A 23,922-nucleotide genomic window follows, 5' to 3' on the forward strand; every position below is an offset into this window, starting at 1 on the left:
CGGGGGCAGCTGCCTCTCCGGGAGAAGGGCAGGGAACTGAGGACCTGTCCACCAACCCAGGGCCACCCGGGACAGGCGGGGCGGCTCACAGGGAGAAGCACACACAGACGCAGTAAAACAGGAGAGCTTTATGGTCAGAGTGGAGTGGTGGAGGAACACGAGAGAAACAGTGTCTGACGACCTCCCGGCCTGGCCGGCAGCGAGCCCGAGCGCAGGTGCAAAGCTGGACCCTGGGCCCGGGAAAAGGCGCCAGTGCCGCCTGGCGTCTGCCCCCCATGCCGAAAGGGGCAGGAAGCGGAGCCCGCCCGCGCGTGGGGGGCCCGGGGAGAGCGAGCGCGGCGGGCCAGGGGCAAGCAGGGGCCGGCCGGTGACGAGGACGCGCCCCGCCCTGTAAACAGCCTTGCGGCCTCCTCGGCCTCAGTCCCATCCCTGAGAAGCGCTGGGGGCCGGCTCCCCGCACGGCCCAGCCCGCTGCCCGCTGCCCGCTGCCCGCTGGCCGGCTCGGTGCAGGGCGGGCCCAGCCTCCCCAGCGAGTGTGGAGCAGGCCCGCGGCCATCCCCGCGCCGGGCCGCCGTGGGCGGAGCCAGGCCTAGAGCTCCTCGTAGTCCCCGCCCCCGCGGAGGTGGCCGCTCGGGGCCGCACCCCCCAGGAAGGCTTCCAGCTCGTCGGCCGCGGTCCTCTCGGTGGTGCCCCTGGGCCGCCGCCGCCGCTCCTGCCTGCCCTCCTCCTTGTCCCTGGTCTTCTTATGCTTGCTTTTCTTCCTCGCGGCCTTTTCTTCCTCCTGGGAAGGGGGGTGGCTCAGGCCGTGTGGACGCCGGGACCCCACGCTGCCCAGCGGGCGCCCGGAGGTGGGAGGCAGGGCTCCTACCTCTTTGCTTTTCTTCTTCTTCTTCTTCTTCTCCTTCGAGGGAGGCTTGCCCTCCTTCTCTGCACAGAGGAGACACCGCGTGGGCCCCGCAGCCTCCCCAGTGCACCCCAGTGCACCCCAGGGCTGGGCCGCACCGGCTGGAGAGCACACGGGGGCACTACCAGGCTATGCGGGCGGCCGGGGCGCTCTCTCGCCGTGGGGCCGACCCACCACAACCCCCACTCCTCCGCTTTGGGGGACGAGGAACTTCCGGGACGTGTCCCAGGTGACACTGCAGGTCGGGGCCCAGGATGGAGGGCAGGGCCAGGGCCACAGGGAGCCATGGGTGCTCCAGGGGCTTACACAGCAGGCCAGCTCTCCCGGCCGCCAGGTACCTCCCGGGCAAGCACTCGGCAGGTGGCGGTGGGACCCCTAGCCCCTCAACTACCTTCGTCACTGATCTCCTTGTGGCCCGTCTCCTCCAGTCCCAGGCCAAAGAGGTCCGAGTCATTCTTCAGTCTGAAGGAGGACACGGGGGGCTTGGAGGGCGGGGGCGGCTGGGCAGGGCGGGCGTCCTCGTCCGTGTCGTCAGAGAGGTCCTCTCGCACCGGGAACTCCTCCTGGAGTGGGGGGCAGGTTGGGTGGCCACCTGTCACGTGACCCTTGTGGGATGGCTCCTGTGCTTCTTGGGCAGGTGACAGCCACCTCAGGGGCCCCCACGCCCAGCCTGGACTTGGGGTGGCCAGCGGGGCCCGGGTGTGGCAGCCCGGACACCGCAGCCCTTCTGTGGTTGCTGTCATGGGATTGGGCCCCAGCACCCCGCCCTGGGGTCACATGCTGGTCTGGGGCTCTCAACCCAGGATGTCGTCACCTGGCCCTCTCTGCTCCATCCTGCCATTCCCACCGAGACCGTCCCCTCCTCACCGCTTTCCGCTGAGTGTCTGAGTCGCTCTCGAAGTCAGGGTCGTCCATGACGAAGGACAGCATCTGGGCGGCGATGGGCCCCTCGGGGTCACTTGATGACGATGATGACGCCACCTGCTCACCCCTCTTCTCCTCGCGGCCTCCTGAGGGGTCCTGGCGGTGGGACTTGCGGACACCTGGACGGCGGGACTCCACGGCCCTAGGTGGCCTCGAGGCCTGCGTGGATGGCCTTCGGGACAAGGACGAGGTCAGGGGGCTCTCGGCCGCCCCCACCCCAGGGCGCATCCCCTCCACGTACCGTTTGGTCTCTGGCTCGGCGCACTTTTGGGGGGTCGCGGCAGTGGCCTTGGTGTGCCCCGCCATCCCCGCTGCTTCCTCCTCGCTGGCAGTGGTGTCTCTCCTGGGGACAGGGCCCGCGGGCGGCCTGTCTTCAAGGCCCACGTCATCCTGGAAGCCTGCCACCAGTGGGTTCCCCCCCGGGGCCTCCCCATCGCTGCAGAGGAGGGGCAGGGCGGTCAGAGGACACAAGGCGGGTACGGAGAATCCGACTTCCCACCCTGCGCCCCGGACACCTCTGGATGTCCTCTCTGCCGGGTGTGGGCACCGGGCCGGGAGCCACTCTACCGCTGGCGCTCGGCACTTGCGTGAGGACGCGGGCCACGGAGGGGACCCACCGGTGTGGCAGGAAAGTGGCACAAGCTGGCGGAAGGGGGGGGCGCGAGGTGGGGGCCCGGGGGAGGGGCAGGGATACCACCACACACCGGGAAGCCGTGGGGGGGGGGGCCTGCTCCGTTTACGTGCAGTGTGGGCGCCCTCCTGCACGAAGGCGGGGTGAAGGGTGTGGGTGTGGAGGGGCTCGGCTGCCGGCTCAGTTCTGTTACTCTCACTCCCGGAGGGACCGGCGGGTCTGACCTGGGGTCAGTGTGGCGCGGGGGAGCCCGCGCAGGACAGGCCCGGGACCCGTGACAAGGGTGAGCGGCAGGGGTGGGGCGGCCAGGCCCGAACTGCTCTCTCTCTCTCTCTCCCCCTGCTGGGCCCAACCTCCCAGGGAGCCCTCACAGGCTGGCCCTCCGCCAGTGCTCTCAAATGGCATCGGCCCAAGAACGTGTGGACAGGCAGGTCACGGGGCACCACAGATATGCCAGGTCGGGCCACCTGTGTTACGGGCCAGCCTCGCTGCCCCTGCTCCCTCCCTGTGGCAGGGGGACGAGCCCCAGGTCCAGCCGCCAGTCAGCAGCCCGATGGCTGGTCTGAGCGGGCTTCCTCCTGGAGCGTGGAAGCTTCCCTGAGCCCTTCCCTCGAGGTCCTGCTGGACCGGTGAGGCCCGTCCTCTTTGCTCACCCAGGGGTGTGGAAGGCAGAGGGGAGGCTGAGGGCCCCGACCTGCCTGGCCCCTGCTCTCACCTGTCACTGTCCTGTGAGACCTTGGCTTCGACTTTCTTCTCCTCCTTCCGGGGGGCCGTGTCATCCAGGAAGCTGCGGTCAAGGCCATCTTCGGGAACAAAATCCTCCACGTTCTGGACTTTTGCCGGGGCCTCTGAGGCCGGGGCTGGCTCTGTGGACAGCACAGGCCGGTTCCTGCTTGTCCGACGCCTGCCCCCGCCGGGCCCATCCCAGGCTGTATGTAGGTGACCGGCCACGGGGCTGCCTGGCCAGGAGGAAGGACGGGGACCCCCTCCCGGTCTCCAAGCTCACGGGGCCAGGGAGGCCGGGCGCCCCGCCACATCGCCCGTCACGCCCACCCCGAAGAGCTGCTCCCGGGCTTACCTGGGGACGAAGGGGCCGCCTCGGCAGCTGGCGACGTCCCGAACAGCCTCGAGATGATGCTGCGCCGCGGGGCGGGGGCTGCGGGAGGCGGTGGGGCCTCCACGGGGGGTGGGGGGCAGGGGCAGGCCGAGGGGGGTTGGAGGGGCAGCTGTGGGGCCGGCTGGGGCGTGCTGGGGCTGGAGCTGCCCGTGGACATGGTGCTCGGAGGCACCACCGGAGACTGGGAGCCCGAGGACGGGCTCTGCCCGTTGGCGGCCAGTGGGGACGCGTGGCCACGGCTGCGTGCCTCCATCATCTCGAGGAAGCTGGGGGGACACAGGGCAGGCAGTGAGCAACCTGCCTTCCCCTGGGGCTCTTCCTCTGAGCTGCGGGTGACAGCAGAGTCCTCACCCTCGGGCTTATCGGTCCTCCTGCCCCCCAGGCCTCAAGCAGAGCACCACAGGGAAGGTGCCGGCGGGTGCTGATAGGCAGGTGTGGCAGTCCCCTGGCTCACGCCCTGAGCTCTCCACCCGTGACACAGGACCTGCGGTGGGGAGGCCCCCAACCCCCGAGACAGGCAGCAGCCAAGACCAGGGGGCTCCAAGTCCCACTGGAGGTCAGTGACGAGCCCCACCGCTCGTGGGCCACCGTGGGGAGTGCCACCAGCCCGTGGCATCGCCTTCCCCGTGGAGGCTTCCCCACAGGAGGTCTGCAGCGAAGAGCTGGCCCGTTTGCTGGCTGAGCTCCCTGGGCACCGGCACCTCCGACTTAGGATTTCCGGGGCAGGTGAGAAAGAAGGGCAGTGCGAGGGCGGAACCCGGCTGCCCGCCCACGTCTGCGGCGGCCTATCCCCCATGTTCCAGGAAGCGTCGCGGAGACGTCTCCGCCAGGCCCCTGGCAGTGCTGCCTGATGCCGGGGCTGGCTGTGGGGTGAGCGCAGGGGACTCTCCAGCTGCCATCACCCCAGGGGGCAGGGGGCAGGGGGCCGGGTGGTGCCGGGTGCCCGCGCTCTCGGCCAGAGGAGCTGACGGAAGCGGGTCAACCCGGGACGGGCTCCACGGTGAGGGCAGTTGCTCGCCAGGGTGGGGCTCCCACCGGGACCGGCCAAGCAGCCCAAGTGTGTGAAAACTCACTCCCCCAGAACCGCTGGAGCCGGTTCCAGAACCAACTAGCGGATCTGGCTCCAGGGAGACCCTAAGGCCCTTCGGAGTTCCCGGGGGGGACAGGCACCTACTGGGGTGCCGGCGCTCCCAGGACAGGAGCCCAGGCCGGGAAGCAGCGTGTCCCGCCTCAGCTCCCACGTTTACGTGCCTTCTCTGCGCACCAAACAAAACGCGAGCACCTGTCTGTTCGGGGGCAGCTCAGGTCACACCTGCCCGAGAGAGCGCGTGCCTCCCCGGGGAACTGTGGAGGGCGGACGGGACCCCGAGCACGCAGCGGCCAGGGGCGCTCAGCACCACTCGGCCGTGCCGCTGGCAGGCACACGCTCTGCTCTGAACCGTTCTCCCTCCGCTGCCGAGGACCGAGCTCCCACTCCTGCCCCACAAGCCTCCCCAAGGTCAGGCCTCCGAGAGCCCTACTCTACATCGCCATCGATCTGGGAAACCGAACTCAAACCCACGGCAGCCCCAGCGAAAGAGATCGGGGACGGCCGGTCTCGCCAGGGGCTCAGGCGGACACTCGGCCCGGGGTAGCGGGAACCGTGGCCCAGAAGGGCAACCGTGTCTGGCAAACGGACGGTCAGCTGTACCCCGGTTACCCCTGTCAGCTTGGGGCCCCCTGGGGGCCCGTCAGGTCAATTAAGGCCTGGCCCCGATCTGCAGGGTGGACATGGGGAGCGGGCGGGGCCTCAGGGTGTCCGTCCCCAGGGAGCGTCTGCTTCCCGAGGTGAGGTGGGCTCCACCTGACACATAAGCTGCCTGTTCTAGGAAGCGAGGGTGTCGCTGCGCGTTAACGATAAAGAACCCCGATACAGGGAACGGGGAGGGCCGCCCTCCTCTCCCTCCCCTCGGGGGCCTGGACTCCCCCTGCCTCGCTCCAGTCTGTGCACGGCCACATCTGAGGAGGAAGTGACTCGGGTTTTTGTGAGCAACACGACCGGCCCGAGCTGCCGGGTCTACCCGGGTGGGGGCTCTCCTCGCTGCCGTCTCCTAGGCAGACCCCCGCTCAGAGGCGTGCGTGGCGGGCCCGCCCTCGGTGCTCCCGCAGAGCCTGCCCGCAGGTCTGACCCGAGGCGGCCCCCGGGCTGACGTACATGTCGTAGTTCTGGTCCTCTGTCTCCTGCTGCACCGACAGTTCCTCCAGCGTGGCGTCCACGTCCAGCTGGTTCGTCTCCAGCTGCCGGAGCAGCGTCTCTCTCTACGGGGGAAGCAGACCCCTTCAGCCTCGTGTCCCTGCTCGGCCAGCCCTCGAGGAATTAAGCAGCCGCTGAGCACGGGGCATGGCGCCCAAGGCCTCGACCGACACCCAGGCGGTTCGCTGTGGCTCCGAGGACGAGGTCGTTGATGTTAGCACCCCCCCCCCACCCCCGAAGACGGCGCCCCGCCCACACGCGGCCCCAGAGGTCCAGGCGGCCCCGATGTGCGAACGCGGCCGTGGGGCCGGAGCTCAGCGCCTCAGCGCCTCCGCGCATCAGCCGCACAGCCTTCTGCCGCTTGCTCCAGCGACACGACACGCGGTGTGGCCCGCCAGGTACAGGGGACACCTCCGCATCGGTGTGCGGGTCGTAGCTACAGGGATCTACGACAACGATGCGGGTTCCCCGAAGGAAGGGCAGGGTGCAGTGACCGCGGACACTGCCTTGAAATGGGCCCACGCCAGCCTTCCCTCCAGCCGCAAATGGCAACCACCCTGTCTGCAGGGCCCTGGTTTCCTTCCAAAGACAGAAGGACAGGAGAGGAAAGACCACCACCTCCCCGGGCAAGCCCACGCCTTTCTGGACAAAGAATGGAAACCACTGTGGCTGCAGAGGGGCCGCGGGCCAGCATCCCAGGGACAAGATGTCACGAGTCCTGCCGCGATGTGCCCAGAAGGGCAGTCGCCTCTGCGGGCTTCTCCCTGAAAGCCCAGAGGCTCGACCCTGAACGGGGCTCATGGCGATCGCACAACCCAGGGCAGGCTCAGGAGTACGTGGGAGGTGGGGCCGGGCCTGAGCGGGACACCTCGGGGGGCAGCGTGTGGCAGTCGGCGGACCCTCGCTGCTTGTGGTTTGGAGGGAGGTACCGAAGAAGCTGAGCGGGCAGTGAGAGCCCTCTGCGCCGTCCCTGTCCCTTCTGTGTAAACCTAACATTGCTCCAGAGTAAAACGTTTATTAAGAAAACAGAGGGACACCTGGGTGCCTCAGTTGGTTGAGTGTCCCTCTCTCTTTTATTTACTTATTTTTAATTTTTAAAAAATGTTGTTTTACTTTTGAAAGAGAGACAGAGAGATAACCAGAAGCAGGCCCCAGGCTCTGAACCGTCCGCACAGAGTCCGACGCGGGGCTTGAACTCACGAACCGCGAGATCACGACCTGAGCTGAAGTTGGACACCTAACCGACTGAGCCCCCCAGGGGCCCCAAGGATCTGACTCTTGATTTCAGCTCAGGTAATGATCCCAGGGTCGTAGATCAAGCTCCATGTCAGGCTCTGTGCTCAGTGTGGAGCCTGCTTGGGATTCTCTCTCTCTCTCCCCCACTTACTCTCAGTCTGGGAAGGAAGGAAGGAAGGAAGGAAGGAAGGAAGGAAGTGAGGGAGGGAGGGAGGAGAGGAAGGGAGGGAGGGAGGAGAAGAAGGGAGGGAGGGAGGAGAGGAAGGGAGGGAGGGAGGAAGGAGAGGAAGGGAGGGAGGGAGGAAGGAGAGGAAGGGAGGGAGGGAGGAAGGAGAGGAAGGGAGGGAGGGAGGAAGGAGAGGAAGGGAGGGAGGGAGGAAGGAGAGGAAGGGAGGGAGGGAGGAAGGAGAGGAAGGGAGGGAGGGAGTAGAGGGAGGGAGGGAGGGAGGGAGGAAGGGAGGGAGGGAGGGAGGGAGGGAGGAGAGGAAGGGAGGGAGGGAGGGAGGAGGAAGGGAGGGAGGGGGGAAGGAAAGGAAGGAGGGGGGAAGGAAGGAAGAAGGAAGGAAGGGAGGGAGGGAGGAGAGGAAGGAAGGGAGGGAGGAAGGAGGAAAGAAGGAAGGAAGGAAGGAAGGAGGAAGGGAGGAAGGAAAGGAAGGAGAAAGGAAGGAAGGAAGGAGGAAGGAAGGGAGAAAGGGAGGGAGGGAGGAGAAGAAGGAAGGAAGGAAGGAAGGAAGGAAGGAAGGAAGGAAGGAAGGAAGGGAGGAAGGGAGGAAGGGAGGAGGGAGGAAGGAAACGAGACAGGGCAGGCGTGCTACCTGGACTCAGCAGGCCGCATACCAGGCACTGTGCCTGCACAGTGTGTGTGGGGGTGAGACATGGCGGGGCTCTCCCCGCAGCTATGCACTAGCGGGGGCCACCCCGCCACGAGGCGGGGGTCAGAGGAGCCGGGGAGCAGAGCCCTCCTGTGGGCCTTTGGGGGCAGGCTGTGCCCACACGGGGAAGAGGCACCCGAGCAGGCCCGGTGAAGCCCATGGCAGGGGTCAGGGTGGGTCCAGGGGGAGAGGGGCTGGGGCACCCGCCGGCCCACACGTCTAGTTCCTGGCTTGTCGGTCAGAGACGGCCTGACACATCTTAAGGATCCCTGCATTCTCCTGCAGCCACATCCGTGAAAATTCTAGAAAGGCCTGGGTCTCAGGCTAGCAGCAGAGCAGAGGAAGGGGACGGAGGGGGACGGAGGGCGAGGGAGTGGGCGTCACGGGGCCGCTGGCACCGGCACAGTGAGCCCTCACGGCGGCCGCATTCCAGGCAGACGGCTCTGGCTCTGCTCGGGAGGGTGGCCCTGCCCCTGCACTGGGACGGCACCCGTGGGCAGCAGCGCTGCCGCTCTGCCCCCGGGGATGGGCTCACCTGGAGCTGCAGGAACGGGATGTTGAAGAATTTGTGAAGGTATTTCAGGCCAAAGCTGTTTTTCATGGAGGACTCGGCGTAGCGGAAGTAGGAGGAGCCCGGGGGCCTGTGTGCAGGAGGAACAGAAGGTTCTAGAGGCTTGGGGGGGGGGTGGTTCAGCCCCTCTGGAACGCGGACCACACCCGGGCCAGCCAGCCCTCCACGCCCCCGAGGGGGGCCTCACTGCATCACCCCGACACCCAGCCCCGACCCGGCCTGCCTGGTGCCAGGAAGCCACTCTGCCCTCTGCAGACCCTCTGCCAGTCACTCTCTGACCCTCGCTGCCCGCAGCAGGGCCCCTGCTGGAGCAGGGGGGAGGAGTCTGAGCCCCTTGGGATGCGGCTGGGCCTCGAGTCCGAGGAGCAGGAGGGAGGGCAGGAGGGCGTCCCAGGTGCCAGGTCTCCCGGCCACCCACCCACCTGTCCAGGTTGTCGATGAAGTCACGCACGTCGTCGGGCAGGACGACTCGGTGCTCGCCCATGTCGCGGTAGTTCCCCAGCACGCACACCGGCACGTGGGCCGGCACCTTGGGAAGCTCCCGGAGAATGTAGTTGAAGGTCCTGAGGGGGTACAGGTGAGGAGAGACGTCCTCAGGGTCAGCTGTGACACCCCCACCCGCCACTTCACCCGGAGCGCACGGAGCCGGGAGGGCCGAGCCCTCGGTTCCGCTGGTTCCCGCCTCTCTCGACCTCCTTTCCTGGGAGTCCCTTGGGTGAGGCGTCTCTGCACCCCCTGTGGGACACGGCTGCCCCGTGGGGCCAACACGTGGTGCGAAGCGCGTCCCGACCCAGAGACCGCCACCGGGCACGATGCGGACACGCACGCCCGTGCTGACAGACTGGACTTCATTTTCCTGGGAGGCACAGTAACCGAAACTGTTATCAAAGGACCAAAGGGTCCGCCTCCCGCCCTGGGGCCCGTCTCCAGCATTCTGTCCGAGGCCACGGGGCCCAGCGACTCGGGCCTGGCTCCGGCCGACGAGGGCTCAGAGGAGCCATTCTCGTTCGCCGTGGGAAGGCTCCAGACAGAGTGGCACCACCGGCAGGGTGCCGCGGCTGCTCCCGTCCGGGCTGACCTGCCCCTGCCGTCCCTGCCCCAGGCCCGCGGGCGGGCTCCTGCTGCCCCTCACACACGGCACCTCCCCCCTCCCCCCTCGCTCCGCCAGTGGTCCTTCCTGGCCTTGGGCAAAGGCCGCGGGGAGCTTCGGGGATGCCGAGGGCCTACCCAGAGCTGCGCCCTCGCAGATTCTAGGCGGGGAAACCACCTCTAGGTGCCTTGGCGGCAGGGACCGCTGCAGCTCATTCGGGAGACACGCCGGCCTTCCCTGGCGCCGACCCCGGGAGAGCAGGATGGCCGCCTCTCGCACAGGCACGTCTGTCCGTGGGGGCCACCGCCCTGCTCTGCACGCTTCCGAGGTGCGCCTGCTGCCACCCAGGGGCCTCCCGCGCACGTGCTAGTGATGGGTCCCCGGCGGGAGGGACCGCATCCCTGCGGGCCGGGAGGGCTGACGGGAGGCCCCGTCAGATCCCTTGGGCCTGAACCCTCCGGGTTCCCGAGAGTGAAAGCTTGACCTGCGCAAGGCCGGCGCCTCCGACCGTGCGCGAACGTGCCCTCAGATAAACGCAGCGTCTGCGGATGCGTGTATAAGAGCCTGTGTCCCGAAGACGGAATCTGTGTGTGCGGCGCCCTGAGGAAAACCTGGCCGGCACCGAGTGACGCCTGGGCCAGCCTCTCACGGCGGGATTACGTATGCGGTGATGAGAATTTCAAGGCGGAGCTAGACCCCACAGGCCATTTTCGCCAGCCCCCACCTTGGGCTGATGCAGAGGCGGGACCGGGGAGTCCGCTCGTGTCGCCCGTGTGGCCCGCTCCCACGCTCCTCCCGGCAGCCTGCTCTGTAGCGTTTCGCTGGGATTCTAGCTACGCGCCCCCTCGTGATCAAAGGATGTGGGGCGTGTCCTCAGGGAGCCCCAAACAAGCGGCCGCTCGATCCCGCCAGACGCCGCGTGGTCCTTTCAGGGAAGGCCGTGGGCTGTGGGAGGTGCGCCTCCCCCGGGGCCGTGCCCCCCACCCGGCCCGCCCGCCACACAGAGACGTCCAGAGACGGCTGGGCCTCCGCTTCCCGGCGGCTGAACTGCTGGAGCGCACGACGCCCACGGACAGGCTCCCGTGGTCTGGCACCAGCCGCGATGCCGGCGTAACCACCGCCCGCTGGGCTGCAGGGGGAGCCCTCCGGGTGGCGAGGCCCTAGGAGCCTCGACGGCCGCTGCCGGCCAGTGCCCCCTTACCACTGCTTGGTGATGTCGAACATCATGACCACCCCGTTACAGTTCTTGTACACGTCCAGGAACTCGGCGTCCAGGGCCATCTCGGACTCCGCCTAGGGACAGGAGAGAACCGGGCATAAGAGAGGGTGCTCCGGGCGGAGTCCCAGGGGCGAGAACCCGGTCTCCTCCTGGAAATGGCTGAACAGGACTTTCACAATCTGAAAAGACAACAGCTATTTTCGTTTTGGGAAAAAAAAACCACGTAGACGAGATTATCCAGGGTGGGGGTCAGAAAACTTTGCATCAAAAGGTCTAGTAGTGAACAGTTCAGGCCCCGGGGCCACATCAGCTCCGCCCCTGATCAGGGCCTTCTCCACTGGCCAACAGCATCCCACCTGCAGGCCTCACAGACTTCACGCCACACAGAGGGACGGGCGGGCTGGAGCAGCCGGCGCCCCATTGCAAGGTGTACATTCCAGAACTGAGGAAGACACTTGCCAAGAACCTTCTAGAGCACACAGACAGGGCCGCGGGCTGCACGCACACAGGCTGCGGTGCTGGGGCCAGGGGCAAAGTGTCACACAAAGGGCCAGACAGACCTGGACCAGGTGGTCACTTAACCCTCCTGCCCTAGAGGGGATCAAGGAGGCTGCCTGCCAATCGTGAGACCATCTACGGGCAGGAGGACACAGAGAGCAGGGCCCTTGGGAACAACGTGAAGGCCTCCCTCGAAGGGAAGGGGTGCCGGTTTGCCCGACTTCTTTGTGTCAAGAGTGGTGGCCACAGCGAGAGCCTATTCAGAGCCACACTCGTGCCCACGTGTGCGTGGGGCCACGCGGTTTGACCAGTGCATCTCGACAGCCCTCAGCTCAAACTCCCTGCAGGCCAGCAGCTTAGGCAGGCCCGGCCATCCCAAAATACAGCCGTGGGCGGCGCAGGCTCGCACGAGGAGTGGGGCCGACTGGTGCCACTGGAGTCCCGGGGAGGGTCCCAACCCCCATCTGAGCGGTGGGCCCCGTGGCCGGACACGGCCTACCCACCTCCTGGGGGTCGTTCTCCACCTTCAGGCCGTCACCTCGCCGCCTGCACTTCCCTGGTCAGAAGACAGACAAGTCACAGAGGGAACTGTGGCTCCAGGGAGGGACGCGGCTCCCCACATCCCACCCTGTGCCCGGCCCCCACCTCCAGCAGGCGCCGTACTCTACTGAGGAGGAGGCCCGGGGAGCCACGCCCCCACAGCGGGCACTGGAGCAAACCCACCAGCGCCAGGAAGCGGCCGCAACCCTACAGAGACCTTCCTGGCAGTTGTAGCTGCCGACCTCACCAGGAGAGGCCCTGAGGGGCTCCAAGAGCTTGGCCTAGACTGGAGGGACGTCCGGCAGGGCTCGGGGCCGCTCAGCAAGATCGCCCTAACGCCCCCACCCGGGCTCTGGTTCGAACTCGGGCACTTCCTTCCCGGATCGACAGAGGTCCCAGCCCTGAAAGGGCGCTGCCGGCTGGCACAGGCTGGCACGGCCCGGCCTGTCAGGTGCTGCACTGGAGGCCAGAGAGGCTCCCCGAGCTGGTGCTGGTGCCGGCCGAGCTGGGCCCGGCCCTGAGCGGCCCCAAGGAGCTAAAGCCAACTCCAGCAGGTCCTGAGGAATAAAGAGTTCCACACCATCACCGTTATAGACTGGGCGCGTTCACACCAGCTGCTGCCTGTCCCCACAGCTTCTTTTTGACCCTCTAACCGCCTTTGGGGCCCATGGGGCGCAGCGGGCAGTCCCTGTCTGACGGCAGCTGGCCACGTTGCGCCCTCCTGGTGGCCGCTCCCGGGCCACAGGGCCGCATCCCAGCACCACCGACACTCTCGGTGAGCTTCCGCTGCCCTGGGGTACAAGGCTGCTCCCAGGTGCCCTCCCTTCTCGGGGCGCTCCAAGACTCGCCGGGCCTCGCCTCCTTGCCACTCTGCACTTCCCACCAGACTCTCAAACCCGACGCCCTCTGCTGCTGTGCATACTCACACCCTGTCCCACAAGCAACAGGCTGGGGTGGTGGAGGGGACCAGGCGACACGCAGCTGCAGGGATGCTGAGCACTCACCCGGGGCCCCGCGGCTTAAGCCTCCTGGCCTGCCTGGAGCTCCCGCTCACCCTCAGGCTGTCCTACAGCAGCCGAGTCGGGCCTGGGAACCTACACCCACCTAAACCCGAAGACGATGGTGAGGGGACAGGGGTTGCACTTTCGGCGCCAGAACCCAGAGCTCACAGAAGACAGACCGTCCTTTCTTGCTGAGGACACCTGTGGCTACGGCAAGCCTCCCAGGCCAGGGGTGACACCGTGCTCGGGAGCACAGGGCACACATGGGGCACCGGCACCAGGGAGGAACAGGGGCTCTTGCCCAGAAACACAGAGGAGGGAAGGAGAGGGCTCCGAAGGGGGAGCATGCCCGCCCCCCTCACCAGGCGCACTGGGGTGTGGTCCTGACAGCTGGAGCGCTTCCCTGTGAGAGCACAGAGACACCACCGCCGTCAGCGACCGTGGGGCAGCAGTCACGTGGGCGCATGCCCCTGGACGGTGGCAGCTTCAGAAGCCCAGGAGCTGGTCCTCAGCTCCGGGCCCAGGGCACTACATGAGGGGCACTGCTGCAGGAAGGGCTTCTGGAACAGCCTCGTGCAGGCCTCTGGCTTTGGGGCCCACCCGCTGCCGGTCCGTGTCTGCCCCACGGCCACGTGCTCTGTCCCAGTGCGTGAAATGTGCATTTAAGCAGCAGAGGCCGAGGTCCCTACAGGTCACTGCTGTGCGTCCGCCCCGCCCCCTGGATGCAGGAGGGAGCGGCCTCAGATGCAGAAACTCAGGGAAGCAGCACAAGCCCAGACCTCCTACAGCCCCTGGCTGTTCCTGGGGGCAGACCTTCTGGTCACACACTCCTGTGTCCGCCCTGCGGCTGCGGAGAACCCAGAGGTTCCCAGAGGTTCCCGTGACTCACACAAGGACACGCCCAAAGCGTGAGCATGGGGGAGGGGGGACATCTGCTCCGCAGAATGGACGAAGCATCGGGAAAATGTACTTGTAATAAAGAGGCAGGACTTACCTTTGTCAACTACGTCCCAGACCTCAACCTTCACGATGTCGTCAGTGGCTACAACGGGGGGATACAAAGATTAGTGCCCGACATGACCGTCGACCTTCTGGGCAGAGGGGCTTTTAGGGGCTGCCCAGGTCTCCAGGTTTGTTCCCACTCTTCAAGGGTGGGTCCCCCCGCCAGGAGGCACTGCGCTCCTCCCTCAGCACCTTCTCCAAGGACAGCCCCCCCCACCCCCCCCCCCACGGCCTCTGTAGGAGCCACGGCCCCTCCCCCCTCCCCGGACGGCAGGGAGACTCATCGTTCCTTCAGGCTCCTGCTTAAGGCGCAGTGAGCAATCCTGGCCTGTCTTCAGCTGACATGCCACCCCTTTCCGGCGGGTGTCCCTGGGGCGGGCTTGTCCCTGCCCCGGGTCCACATGGCCAGGTGCTCTTTGCAGGTGCACCTGGGGAGCAGGTTCTGGGTGCTGGGTCAGGCCTCGGTGGGCCTGATGGTGCTCAGGCCCGACTCTCACCCAGCAACCGGCCTCAACTTCACTCCCCAGGACGTGGGCCCACTCTAGCTGGCCCCCCGGCATCAAGTTTCCACCCAACCCGTGGGTGGAGCTGGTCCAGGACAGGCCCCTGAGGGGAGGGGGCCCTCGTGCAGGCCGTCGGGACACCTCTGCCAGGCTTGCTCAGAACTACTGGCCTTTCTGTGCTCTGCCTTTTCCTCACAGGGAAGAGACCCTCAGATCCTCCTTGGCGGTGCTCGACCTGGGAGGGGTGCGGGGGACCCAGGGGGCGACCCCGCGAATGGCCAGTCCGGGCCCAGGGCCCAAGGGCAGGACGGTGGCTCGCCGCTCCACCCCGGGTTCCGAGGGGAAAAGGGAGAGGTGGGGAACTGCCACACACCTGCCCCAGGCTGAGGGGCACGGCCAGCTTCACCCCCGCTGGGAGGGGGTGCCGTGGGTGGCTGCCCTCAGGCCCCGCCAGCCCCAGCTGATGACTGGGGTGGTGCCGATCCACGCAGCCGTCCTGGGATGTGGCGGGAAGCGGGAACTTCCACAAAGACCCCGTGTGTTGACAACTACATTTTTTTTTTTTCAATAAAAACGGATGTTTAAAATGGTTCAAAGGACTTTGGTTTCATGATTTCTGAACCCGCAAAGCCACTGCCCTGCCACCCACGGGGCCGCCGTACCGTCCCGGCGGCAACAGCACCTGCAGCTCAGCTGCAACCAGGGGCCTCGAGGTGCCCCGTGCTCTGTCTGTCGTGTGACCTCGACCTTGCAAAGGTGAAGGGGCGGGGCTCAAAGGGACAGAGGGGTCCTCCCTGCTGGTGGAGCATATGTGGGCGCAGTGCCGGCTGTAATGGGAGCAGCCCCCCCCCCCCCCGGGCACTCCCTGATGCGTCACATGTGGTAAACCTGGAACTTGAGCCCTCTGGTGGTCTCTAGGGTCTCAGAACTGAGGGGGACTTGGCACAGCCCCCCACGAGGTGCCCCCACCACTGCCTCGTCTGTGTCTCTGGAGCAGCTTCCCGCGGGAGGGGATTTCAGGACAACCCAAGCACGGCTTTAACGGGTGCCCCCACCGCGGCCCTCTGCGTTCAAGGTCTACAGGGTTTCTGTGAGGACACCACAGCCGGGGAGGCGTCTCCGAGGGACCGAGGCCTAGGGAGCCTCAATAGAAGCCCCGACCGCACAAAGGGTGCGGTACCTGCCCCCCAACTCAGGAGGGCGGACCCTCGACCCGCCCCCCTGCCCCAGCCTGCCCTCACTTTTGTAGTTCCAGTGGATGCTGGTGACCCGGATCTCCTGCGTGGGGATGTACTCCTCCACGAACTGCTTGCCCTGCAGCCGGTGCCACAGCGCGGTCTTGCCCGTGTTCCTGTCTCCTCGGATCACAATCTTCACTGGGGGGGGGGGGTGGGGGGGTGGGGGAGGACAGATCGGGTAAACAAATCAAACCAACGGCAGACTTTACCTTCACCGACAGGAGCCCACTTGCCACCCACGTTCCTTCCACACGGAGCGTGGCCCGCGTGGCTGGCGAGCAGGGAGGAGCCCAGCGCCGGGGAGCGGCCTGGCTGGGAGACCCCCCGCAAGGGGTCGGGCCCCTGCTCGGCCCGTGGACGAGACCACACCGTCCGTGTCCCGGCAGCCCGGCCCCTCTGCTCTCCCTCCCTGTCCACGACCCCGAAACATTCCCCACCCCCCCCCCCCCCCCGCGCTGATGGAGTCAAACCGGGCTCAGACTTTACACCTGCCGGAGAGCGGTCTCGCCTACAGCCAGATGTCCTGGGGACCCCTGACTCCCAGGGTCAGGCTCAGGGTCAGGCTGCCGGAGGGGTTGGGCGGCAGCTGATGTTCTTAGGAGGCTCCCTAGGTTTTGGTAGTTTGCTCTTAACCCACTTTCTCACAGCCCTGGTATTTTTAGCACACGATTTTGTAGAGCGCCAGCACTTTCCAGGCCGCACGCGTGGGGTTACGGCAGCAAGCCCGTGTTCTGTGCCGTACCGGTCCAACGTGGATTTACGTGGCGGCCCGTGTGCCAGGAGTGCGCACGCGGCAGTGAGCGAGCCCGCAGGCAGCGAGCGCGGGGACACGAGGGGCAGGCGGGGCAGCCGTGGATGAGATGGGCAGCCCGCGCCAGGACCCCGCGATGCTCCTGGGCCCCGCGCAGGTGCCCGGCACAGCAGTGTGGACGGTGGATGGTGCTTCACAGCCTGGGGCTGGGTGAGGCCAGCAGGGGCTTGTCCAGAGCCCTGGCCTGGCCCCACAGCCGCCCGGCTTTTTTCTCCTGCAACCCGTCCTGCTCCAAGGCCCCCTGGTCTCGGACACTCGCTACTCATCCCGCGAAGCGTGGTCACCACGTCAGCTCCCCCCCCCCGCCACCCTCCCCAGCTTCCACCATCAGGACATCAACTCCCCCCCCCCCCCACCACCCTCCCCAGCTTCCGCCATCAGGACGTGGTAGTTGTTTTCAACTTGAAGCACCTCCAGTCAGACCAGGGGCGTTCCTCTTGCTCCCACTTTATCCCATCACCAGATGGGACACAACAAGCCACTGCCCTCAAGGCCGCGGGCAGTCTAGACGCGATTCCAGCCAGAAGCCAAACACCCGGCAGAACCGGGGAGAGCCACCAGGACGTGTCTGTGCTGTCAGCGCAGCCCTGGGGATGCCCTGGGTCCCTGTCACGAGCCTGAACACCCTGCAGGAAGCGTGTCGCTTTAGGAGAGCAGCCCCCACGTTAAGGACCCACACGAGACACGCGTTCGGTGAGGGTGGGTGGACAGAGGCCACGCGCAGCTCACCCCGAGGGCGGGAGCACGAGCGCGGAGCCCCCAGCGCGTCCCGGCGGCGGGCCAGGAGCTGGTCGTCCTTCACTCTCCGGATGTTGCTTTTGATGGCGTCAGACTCTCACTTCATGGTCGCGCTTTCCCTGGTCTTAGCTTCCCCAGGCAGGCTCCTTTTCAAACCTACTTGGCCTTTTTCTACGCTCTTCGGATTCCGCTTACTTCCCGAAACCTCTTCCACTTCTTTAAACACACTCTGCATACTGACTTTGTCACTGAGGGGCAGTCGGCACACAACACGTCGTTAGTTTCAGGCGTGCAGCGGACCCGACGCCGTATACACCACAGAACGCTCCCGCGCTCCGCGTCGCGACCTCACCACTCAGAGCCGTTACGGTGCTACTGACGTGCACGACCGGATCCCCTGAAGCCCGAGCCCCGAAGCCGCCAGGGCCTGCTGTCAGCCTGCCCTGCTCCCGCTGCTGTCTGCCGGTTTCCTGATCTACCACCAGCAGCTCCAGTTTCTTGGAACTTTATCCCCGGAGCCTCTCCAAGGTCCGGGCTGGAGCCGCCGTCGGAAGGCACCTGTGGTATTTCTGCCCGTTGTTCGGAATGCTAACAACCTGGGAAGACCTTAAGTAAATCTTCCATTTCAGACTTTGGGACCACACTGATGATGCAGAGGCAAACCCTCTCGGAGGTCACCCACTGGGCTTGCACAGACCTGGCTTTGGGCGGGGCTCTCCTGGGAGAGGCCCCTTCTAGAATGGGTTCAGGGTTTTCCCTCCTGCCCCACGGGGACCAGCACCCAGCCAGGGTCAGGCAGGTGCCTCAGGGAGAAGGCGGCTTCAGAGCTGGCTTCCCTCCCAACATCATCCCCTTTGCTTTTAAGAAACGTGCACTAGACAGCTGCACAACCTTTATCCGAGTTCAGAACTGAGTGATGCGTCGACGTTTTCCTGAATGTTTTATTCCAACTTTGAAAATGCTTTCTGGGGAGCCTGGGTGGCTCAGTCGGTTGAGCGTCCGATTTCAGTTCAGGTCATGATCTCGCATTCGTGGGTTCGAGCCCCACATCGGGCTCTGCGCTGATGGCTCAGAGCCTGGGGCCTGCTTGGGATTCTGTGTCTCCCTGTCTCTCTGCCCCTCCCCCACTCACACTCTCTCTCTCCTTCAAAAATAAACATTAAAAAAAAATTTTTTTTTTAAGTTTTTTAAGGGAAGGGCTGTTCAGCTCACTAACTTTATCACGCTGCCAGAAACAGAGGTTGGGCGCTGTGGTAAAGAAGGCGTGAGAAGTCCATTTCCTACACAGAACAGTGTCCCAACAAAGGGAGACTTCACACACACACACACACACACACACACACACACACACACCTTTTTAAAGTAGGCTCCATGCCCACCGCAGAGCCCAACGTGGGGCTTGAACTCATGACCCGAGATCAAGACCCTAGCTGAGATCAAGAGTCAACGCTTAATTGACTGAGCCATCCAGGCACCCTGGGAAAATTCATTATTTTTATGTTAATTTTTTCCCTTTAGAAGAGCACGTATCTGCCCCTGCTCCACACTTGTATTTTTTCTTGTGCTGGGTGGAATTCTATGTCCTAGTGGAAAGCTCAGTGAAAGAGGGGAGTCCTTGCCTTGGTCCTGATTTGAAAAGAAACGCTTCCTATGTCTCATTAGTATATACGGACGCAGGTTTTGGTAAATACTCTTGAACAGGTAGAAGAAGTTCCTTCTGTTCCTAGTTTGCTTCTTAAGAAGTGGGTTGTCTCAGGGTACCCAGCTGGCTCACATGGTGGAGCATGTGACTCTTGATCTTGGGGTTGTGGGGTCGAGTTCTATGTTGGTGTAGAGATTGCTAAAAAATAAAAATCTTTAAAAAAAAAAGTGGGTTTTCGCTTTTTATTTTCTGTAAATCACGAATGGGCGTTGAATTTTATCAGACCTTCTTGCACCTACTGAGATTATGATGCTTTTTCTCCTTTAACCCGCTGGTAAAGCGTAGAATGTCTCTTTTCTATTAATCTGTGCACTCCTGGGCAGTCCTACTTGGTCTCGATACAATGGTTTGGTATGAATATTTTGATGACTTTCTAGATCCGATTTCCTGGCTTCTCACTGGGCTATTCCCTCTGTGCTCATGGACAGGACCGGACGGTTACCCTTTTGGTACTGTCCTCCTCTGTCTTGGCAGCAGGATTTACCAAGTGCAGGAAGCAGGCTGAGTGCCCCTGCCCTCTGCGTCTTCTCCATCAGTGTGATGCTCGGCTCTCTGATCTCAGATTTTGTTATTTCTCAGGGTCGGCTTTAGGGGCCATTCTCTAGGACACTGCCCACTCTAAGTTTTCCGTTCTACTGGCGCAAAATTATTCAGAACGTTATGTATTTTAAAACCTTGTAGTTATAGTTGTGTACTCTTGATCACTCGTGACATTTGTCTTTTTTCTTTATCAATCTCTCCAGAATCTGCTTTACCAGACACACACCATGTTCTATTCTGGTGAACATTTCAATTGATTCTTTTAAAAAAGAGTCACCGGTTTTTGCTTTTTTCTTGGTCATTTCCTTCCTTCTCCTTTCTTGGGGTTTATTGTGTTTTTCCTAAATTTTCAAACTGTATTCCTAAGTCAGTGACCACAAGTACGTGGGGTGTTCATGATCACTGAATTGTATTGTTTTAAATTTATTTTTATTCACTCATTCATTCATTGAGAGACAGGGAGAGCGAGCGAGCAAGCACCGGGGAGAGGGGCAGAGGGAGAGAGAATCTTCAGCAGGCCCCATGCCCAGTGCGGAGCCTGACACGGAGCTTGATCCCACAACCCTGGGATCGTGATCTGAGCCGAAATCAAGAGTGGAATGCTCAACGGACTGAGCCATCCAGGCGCTCCCGCCCAGTAACTTAAATTTTTAACAGTCATTCACATTTGCTGTGATACATCTCAAGTTAATTAATCTCTTTATCTTCCTTGTAAACAGCACAAGGCCTTTCCAATGTCTTAACTCGGATCGGATGGGTCCCGGGCTCCGTGAGTCTCTCCAGGGGTTCAGTCCCTCCTTCCACCTGGACCACGTTAGTCACCATCGCGGTGATGGCCACGACCAGCGCTTGCTTGGATCTCGCCCCACATATTCACCGGTCTCGGCGCTCACCTTAGCCTTCTGAACCCCACCCCCGTGTCCCGAGCGCCGTTTCCATCGGCCCGGCGCACAACCTTGGTATTATTTCAGCGGGCGCCTGTGCACAGCAAACGGTCCGGCTCAGACTGCAAACGAGCTGAAGCACACACACTCGCGAGTAACTGCTTCCTCGGGTGAGGACCTCCCTCAGGCCGCAAACGGGACTGCTGCTTCGGTGGCGTGTGGGCTGCTCCTCTGAAGGCGGGCTGGGCTCTGGCTACTTCGTGGACTTCGATGTTGAAACGCTCGCAGGATGTTTTTAAAACCCTGGACTGGGACTTCTTGGGAGTTTCACGTACTTCATGGATTCTGGAAAACCCTGCCTTCGTTCCCTCAAATATTGCTTCTTCCCCGTTCTTGCTAATCTTGTGTGAAACTCGTACCCCACGTGTGCTCCATTCCTGTGCCACACAGCTCTCTTCCAGGCGTGAATTCTCTCCTTAGTGTGGTTATTACGCTGATTCACCTGACTGCTGGCTTCTTGCTTTTAACGGCCGTGTTTCTCATTCCTAGCTGTTCTTTTTGGTTCTTTTTCAAACATGACTTGTCTGTTCATACAGTCTTGATATGATTTGAAAGCCGTTTCCTTCTTACCCTGGAAAAGCTCTCACCCTGAAATCAGCCTTTCAGAAGGTTTTCCAGTGAGAAAGTGTTTAAGTCCATTTCTAAATTCTAGCACTGAGATCCAACTGGCCAGGACTCTGGCTGTCCCAGTGTCTGGACGCTGTCTTTGTGAGGAGTGCAGTCCTGACAAGTTCCATTACGACTGGCGTTTCCTGACCTGGGAAGGTGCCCCAGTTCAAGCTTCTTCACTAAACGCGGCCAGTAAATCGTGTCCAGAGTAGAAAGGATAGACCAAGTCAGGTAACATCCTTTCTTCCACTTTGAATGCAATTAACTTTCAAACTATAATTATGGTCCAACGTCTCATTCGGGTTTGATTCTAAGTTTGATGTGTGTGCTGGGGCTCTTGCATATGTGACATGAATCACTTCTATTATCACAGCAATTTAAAAGAAAACTTTGCCCTAGGAGGACAAGGTTCCGTAAGAGGCAACAGATACACTTGGAAACCATCAACCCTTGCGTGTAAATATCTTGAACCTACAGCCATCAGATTGCTGGCTGGTTTCCCCTAAATAAGGTATTTTGGAAAATAAATAAATGAAGGAAATCAAAGTTTCCAAGTTGCACACTGTTCACCTACTGGGCCAATCTCCCTCTAAATGAGATTTCTCTCCATCTCTCCACCTTTGCTGCAGTTGTAGGGAGTCACAGCCTGTCCCTCAACCACCCGAGGCTGGGTTCACCTCTCTGGAACAACTCTATGGCACCTCCCCCTTTTTCCTAACCACCCTCGCCAGGGGATGTGCCCGTCAGGGAGTGCTTTTCAGAAGGTGAAAAGTTTACAGTTTCCAGCTCTGATTTCCACACAACTAGAATTAAGCTTAAAATAATACTCTAAGTAATAAAAGTAAATAAGGGAGCCAAATGGAAATTCTAAAGCTTTGTACAAATGAGTAACTCGACGTACCATTCTCTTCTCTGAATGTGACAAATGCATATAAAATTGAGAGTTGAATACACCTACATCTAAAATATCTCTCTTTAAAACCTGCACGGAGGTCTTTAGGGGCCCTGGTTGGCTCAGTTGGTGAAGCATCCTACTTTGGCTCAGGTCATGATCTCGTGGTTCACAGGTTCGAGCCCCGCGTCGGGTTCTGTGCTGACAGCTCGGAGCCTGGAGCCTGTTTCAGATTCTGTGTCTCCCTCGCTCTCTCTGCCCCTCCCCCACTCGTGCACCGTCTCTCAAAAATAAATAAATGTAAAGAAATTAAACCTGCACAAAGGTCTTTCTAATTAGTTTAATATTGCATGGTACCACCTCAATATGTCATCATAGGGACCAGAAAGTTCCCCTGAAAGTGGCAAAGGGGGCGGGGGTAGGGAGGAACCCAAAATCTTGTAGCAATATATGCAAATACTTGAAAGGAAAACAATTTAAAACCAGAGAACATAAAAGTCCTTTAAGTAATGCTAGGAAAAGGCCAGCCAGATGGAAAACCTTAAAAGAGGCCAAGAGGACCATTAGCCTCAGGAGCTATACATTTTACATAATTTATGACAGGACTGGAAACGTCCTGGGCTCCGAGGGCGTCTGAAAATAACTCCTCCTTCCCTCGGGGGAAGAGAAGTCTCCTACAATAAGAGTCTCTGTGCCTTCTGGAGCTTTTTCCAAATATATCCCTTACAAATGCTTCTTGAAAAAAAAGAAGAGGGGGGCAGGAACGCGTGGCGTAGATGATATTCTCTTCAAACTGAATGCGAAGTCTACAAAGAAAAATCCCAAAGCTCAAACCACCACATCCAGCTGGATCTCACCGCCCCTGGGCAGGTTGTCACGTGGTTCATTGACGGGGAGCCCATCACCCCTTCAAGCGTCACAGACCACAGAGCTCTCCCCACGTTATATAAGAATCACTCTTGGACGAGGTTATCCGGGCCAATCAGGGCACCGCAGAACGCACCAGGAACCGCCTGGACGAATTTTACCGTGCAAACTAAACGCACAGATTTCTTAACGTGCCCGTATTCCTCGGGAATGACCCACCGGTCAGAGGGGAACGCCACGGGCCCAGGCGCCCCCACTCCGGCCCTGGGGTCCTCCAGGACCTCGTCTCCAGCCTGGCATCACCTCCCGACATCACCTCCTGAGCCCAAGTGAACACCCCTAGGGTACCTGCCACAGGTAAGGGCTCAGCACATCTCACACGGAGCAACAGGACTTGCCACATCTCCCCGCAGACCGCCAGGCCCCGGGGGCGCGACAGGGCCCTGGTCTCTGCCAAGTCCCAGTCGCCAAAGCCCGGACCTGCGGACCCTGCGGGGCAGCGCCCTCCTCCACCCGTGCCCTCGGACCCCCCTTTCCACGTCCCCTGGCAGGAACCCAGCGCGCCCGGCCTGCACTCACTGTTGTACTGCACCCCTTTGGCGAAGCGCCTCTGCAGCGCCTGGTTCATGGATTGCAGCCCGGCGGGGATATTCTTGTCGCGGCCGGGAGCCTGCTCCGACCCCACCAGCTTCTTGAGCGCGGAAAACATCTTCCCGCTCCCACGTCCGAGCCCGGCGCGGCCCGCGAGCTCAGCGGCGGCGGCGACGACGGCGACCCGGCGCGGATCGCACCATGTCCCGGGTCCCGGCGGCCGGGCGCCTGCTTCGAGGGCAGCTCAGGGGCTCAGCCGCGGCGGTTCCGCTCCAGCCCCGGGGACCCCCGGCGCGGCCGCCCTCCGTCTGTCAGAACCGCCATCTTGGCGTCGGCTCGGCTGGGCGCGCGGCTACGGGGTGCCGCGAGGGCCAAGAGGGTGCGCGCATGCGCGGCGGAAGGCGAGCGGAAGCGGACTTGGCCGGGCGCGCCTCTGAGGGGCGCCGCGAGTGCCCCGGCTGTGCGGCGGGATGGGGGTGTGCGCATGCGCGGGGCAGTGGGCCGGAGGTGCGCGCGGAGCCACGTCAGCCAGCCGGCCGGCCGGCCTTCGGGGCGGTCCCCGGGCTCGCAGAAGGCGCTTGACACCTGTCCGCTTCCTCGCCGGCCCCCTCCCCCCCACCGCCGTTCACCCCCTAACCCTGGCCCCTCA

General features: G+C 62.7%; 1 protein-coding gene across 3 annotated transcripts; it reads right to left on the minus strand.

The window, feature by feature from the left end:
• Window positions 1–108: 108 nt before the first annotated feature.
• On the minus strand, window positions 109–23,614 carry RABL6 (RAB, member RAS oncogene family like 6). Of its 3 annotated transcripts, XM_047093798.1 has the most exons (15): window positions 23,262–23,613; window positions 15,583–15,717; window positions 13,831–13,878; window positions 11,799–11,851; window positions 10,780–10,871; window positions 8,911–9,051; window positions 8,453–8,558; window positions 5,771–5,874; window positions 3,538–3,842; window positions 3,175–3,325; window positions 2,070–2,264; window positions 1,772–2,000; window positions 1,296–1,467; window positions 869–927; window positions 109–781 (listed from the first exon to the last, which is right to left on the minus strand). In XM_047093798.1, the coding sequence occupies exons 1-15, from the start codon at window positions 23,389–23,391 to the stop codon at window positions 590–592; spliced, it is 2,112 nt and encodes a 703-aa protein (XP_046949754.1). In that variant the 5' UTR covers window positions 23,392–23,613; the 3' UTR covers window positions 109–589. The 3 variants fall into 3 exon arrangements, with proteins under 3 accessions (XP_046949754.1, XP_046949753.1, XP_046949755.1); XM_047093797.1 differs by having other exon boundaries at window positions 1,772–2,264; window positions 23,262–23,614; XM_047093799.1 differs by lacking the exon at window positions 15,583–15,717.
• Window positions 23,615–23,922: the final 308 nt, after the last annotated feature.

This window comes from Lynx rufus, unplaced genomic scaffold, assembly GCF_022079265.1.
Source record: "Lynx rufus isolate CCGP_SWC_20201006 ecotype Redwood Valley unplaced genomic scaffold, mLynRuf1.p SCAF_36, whole genome shotgun sequence".
NCBI lineage: Eukaryota > Metazoa > Chordata > Mammalia > Carnivora > Felidae > Lynx > Lynx rufus.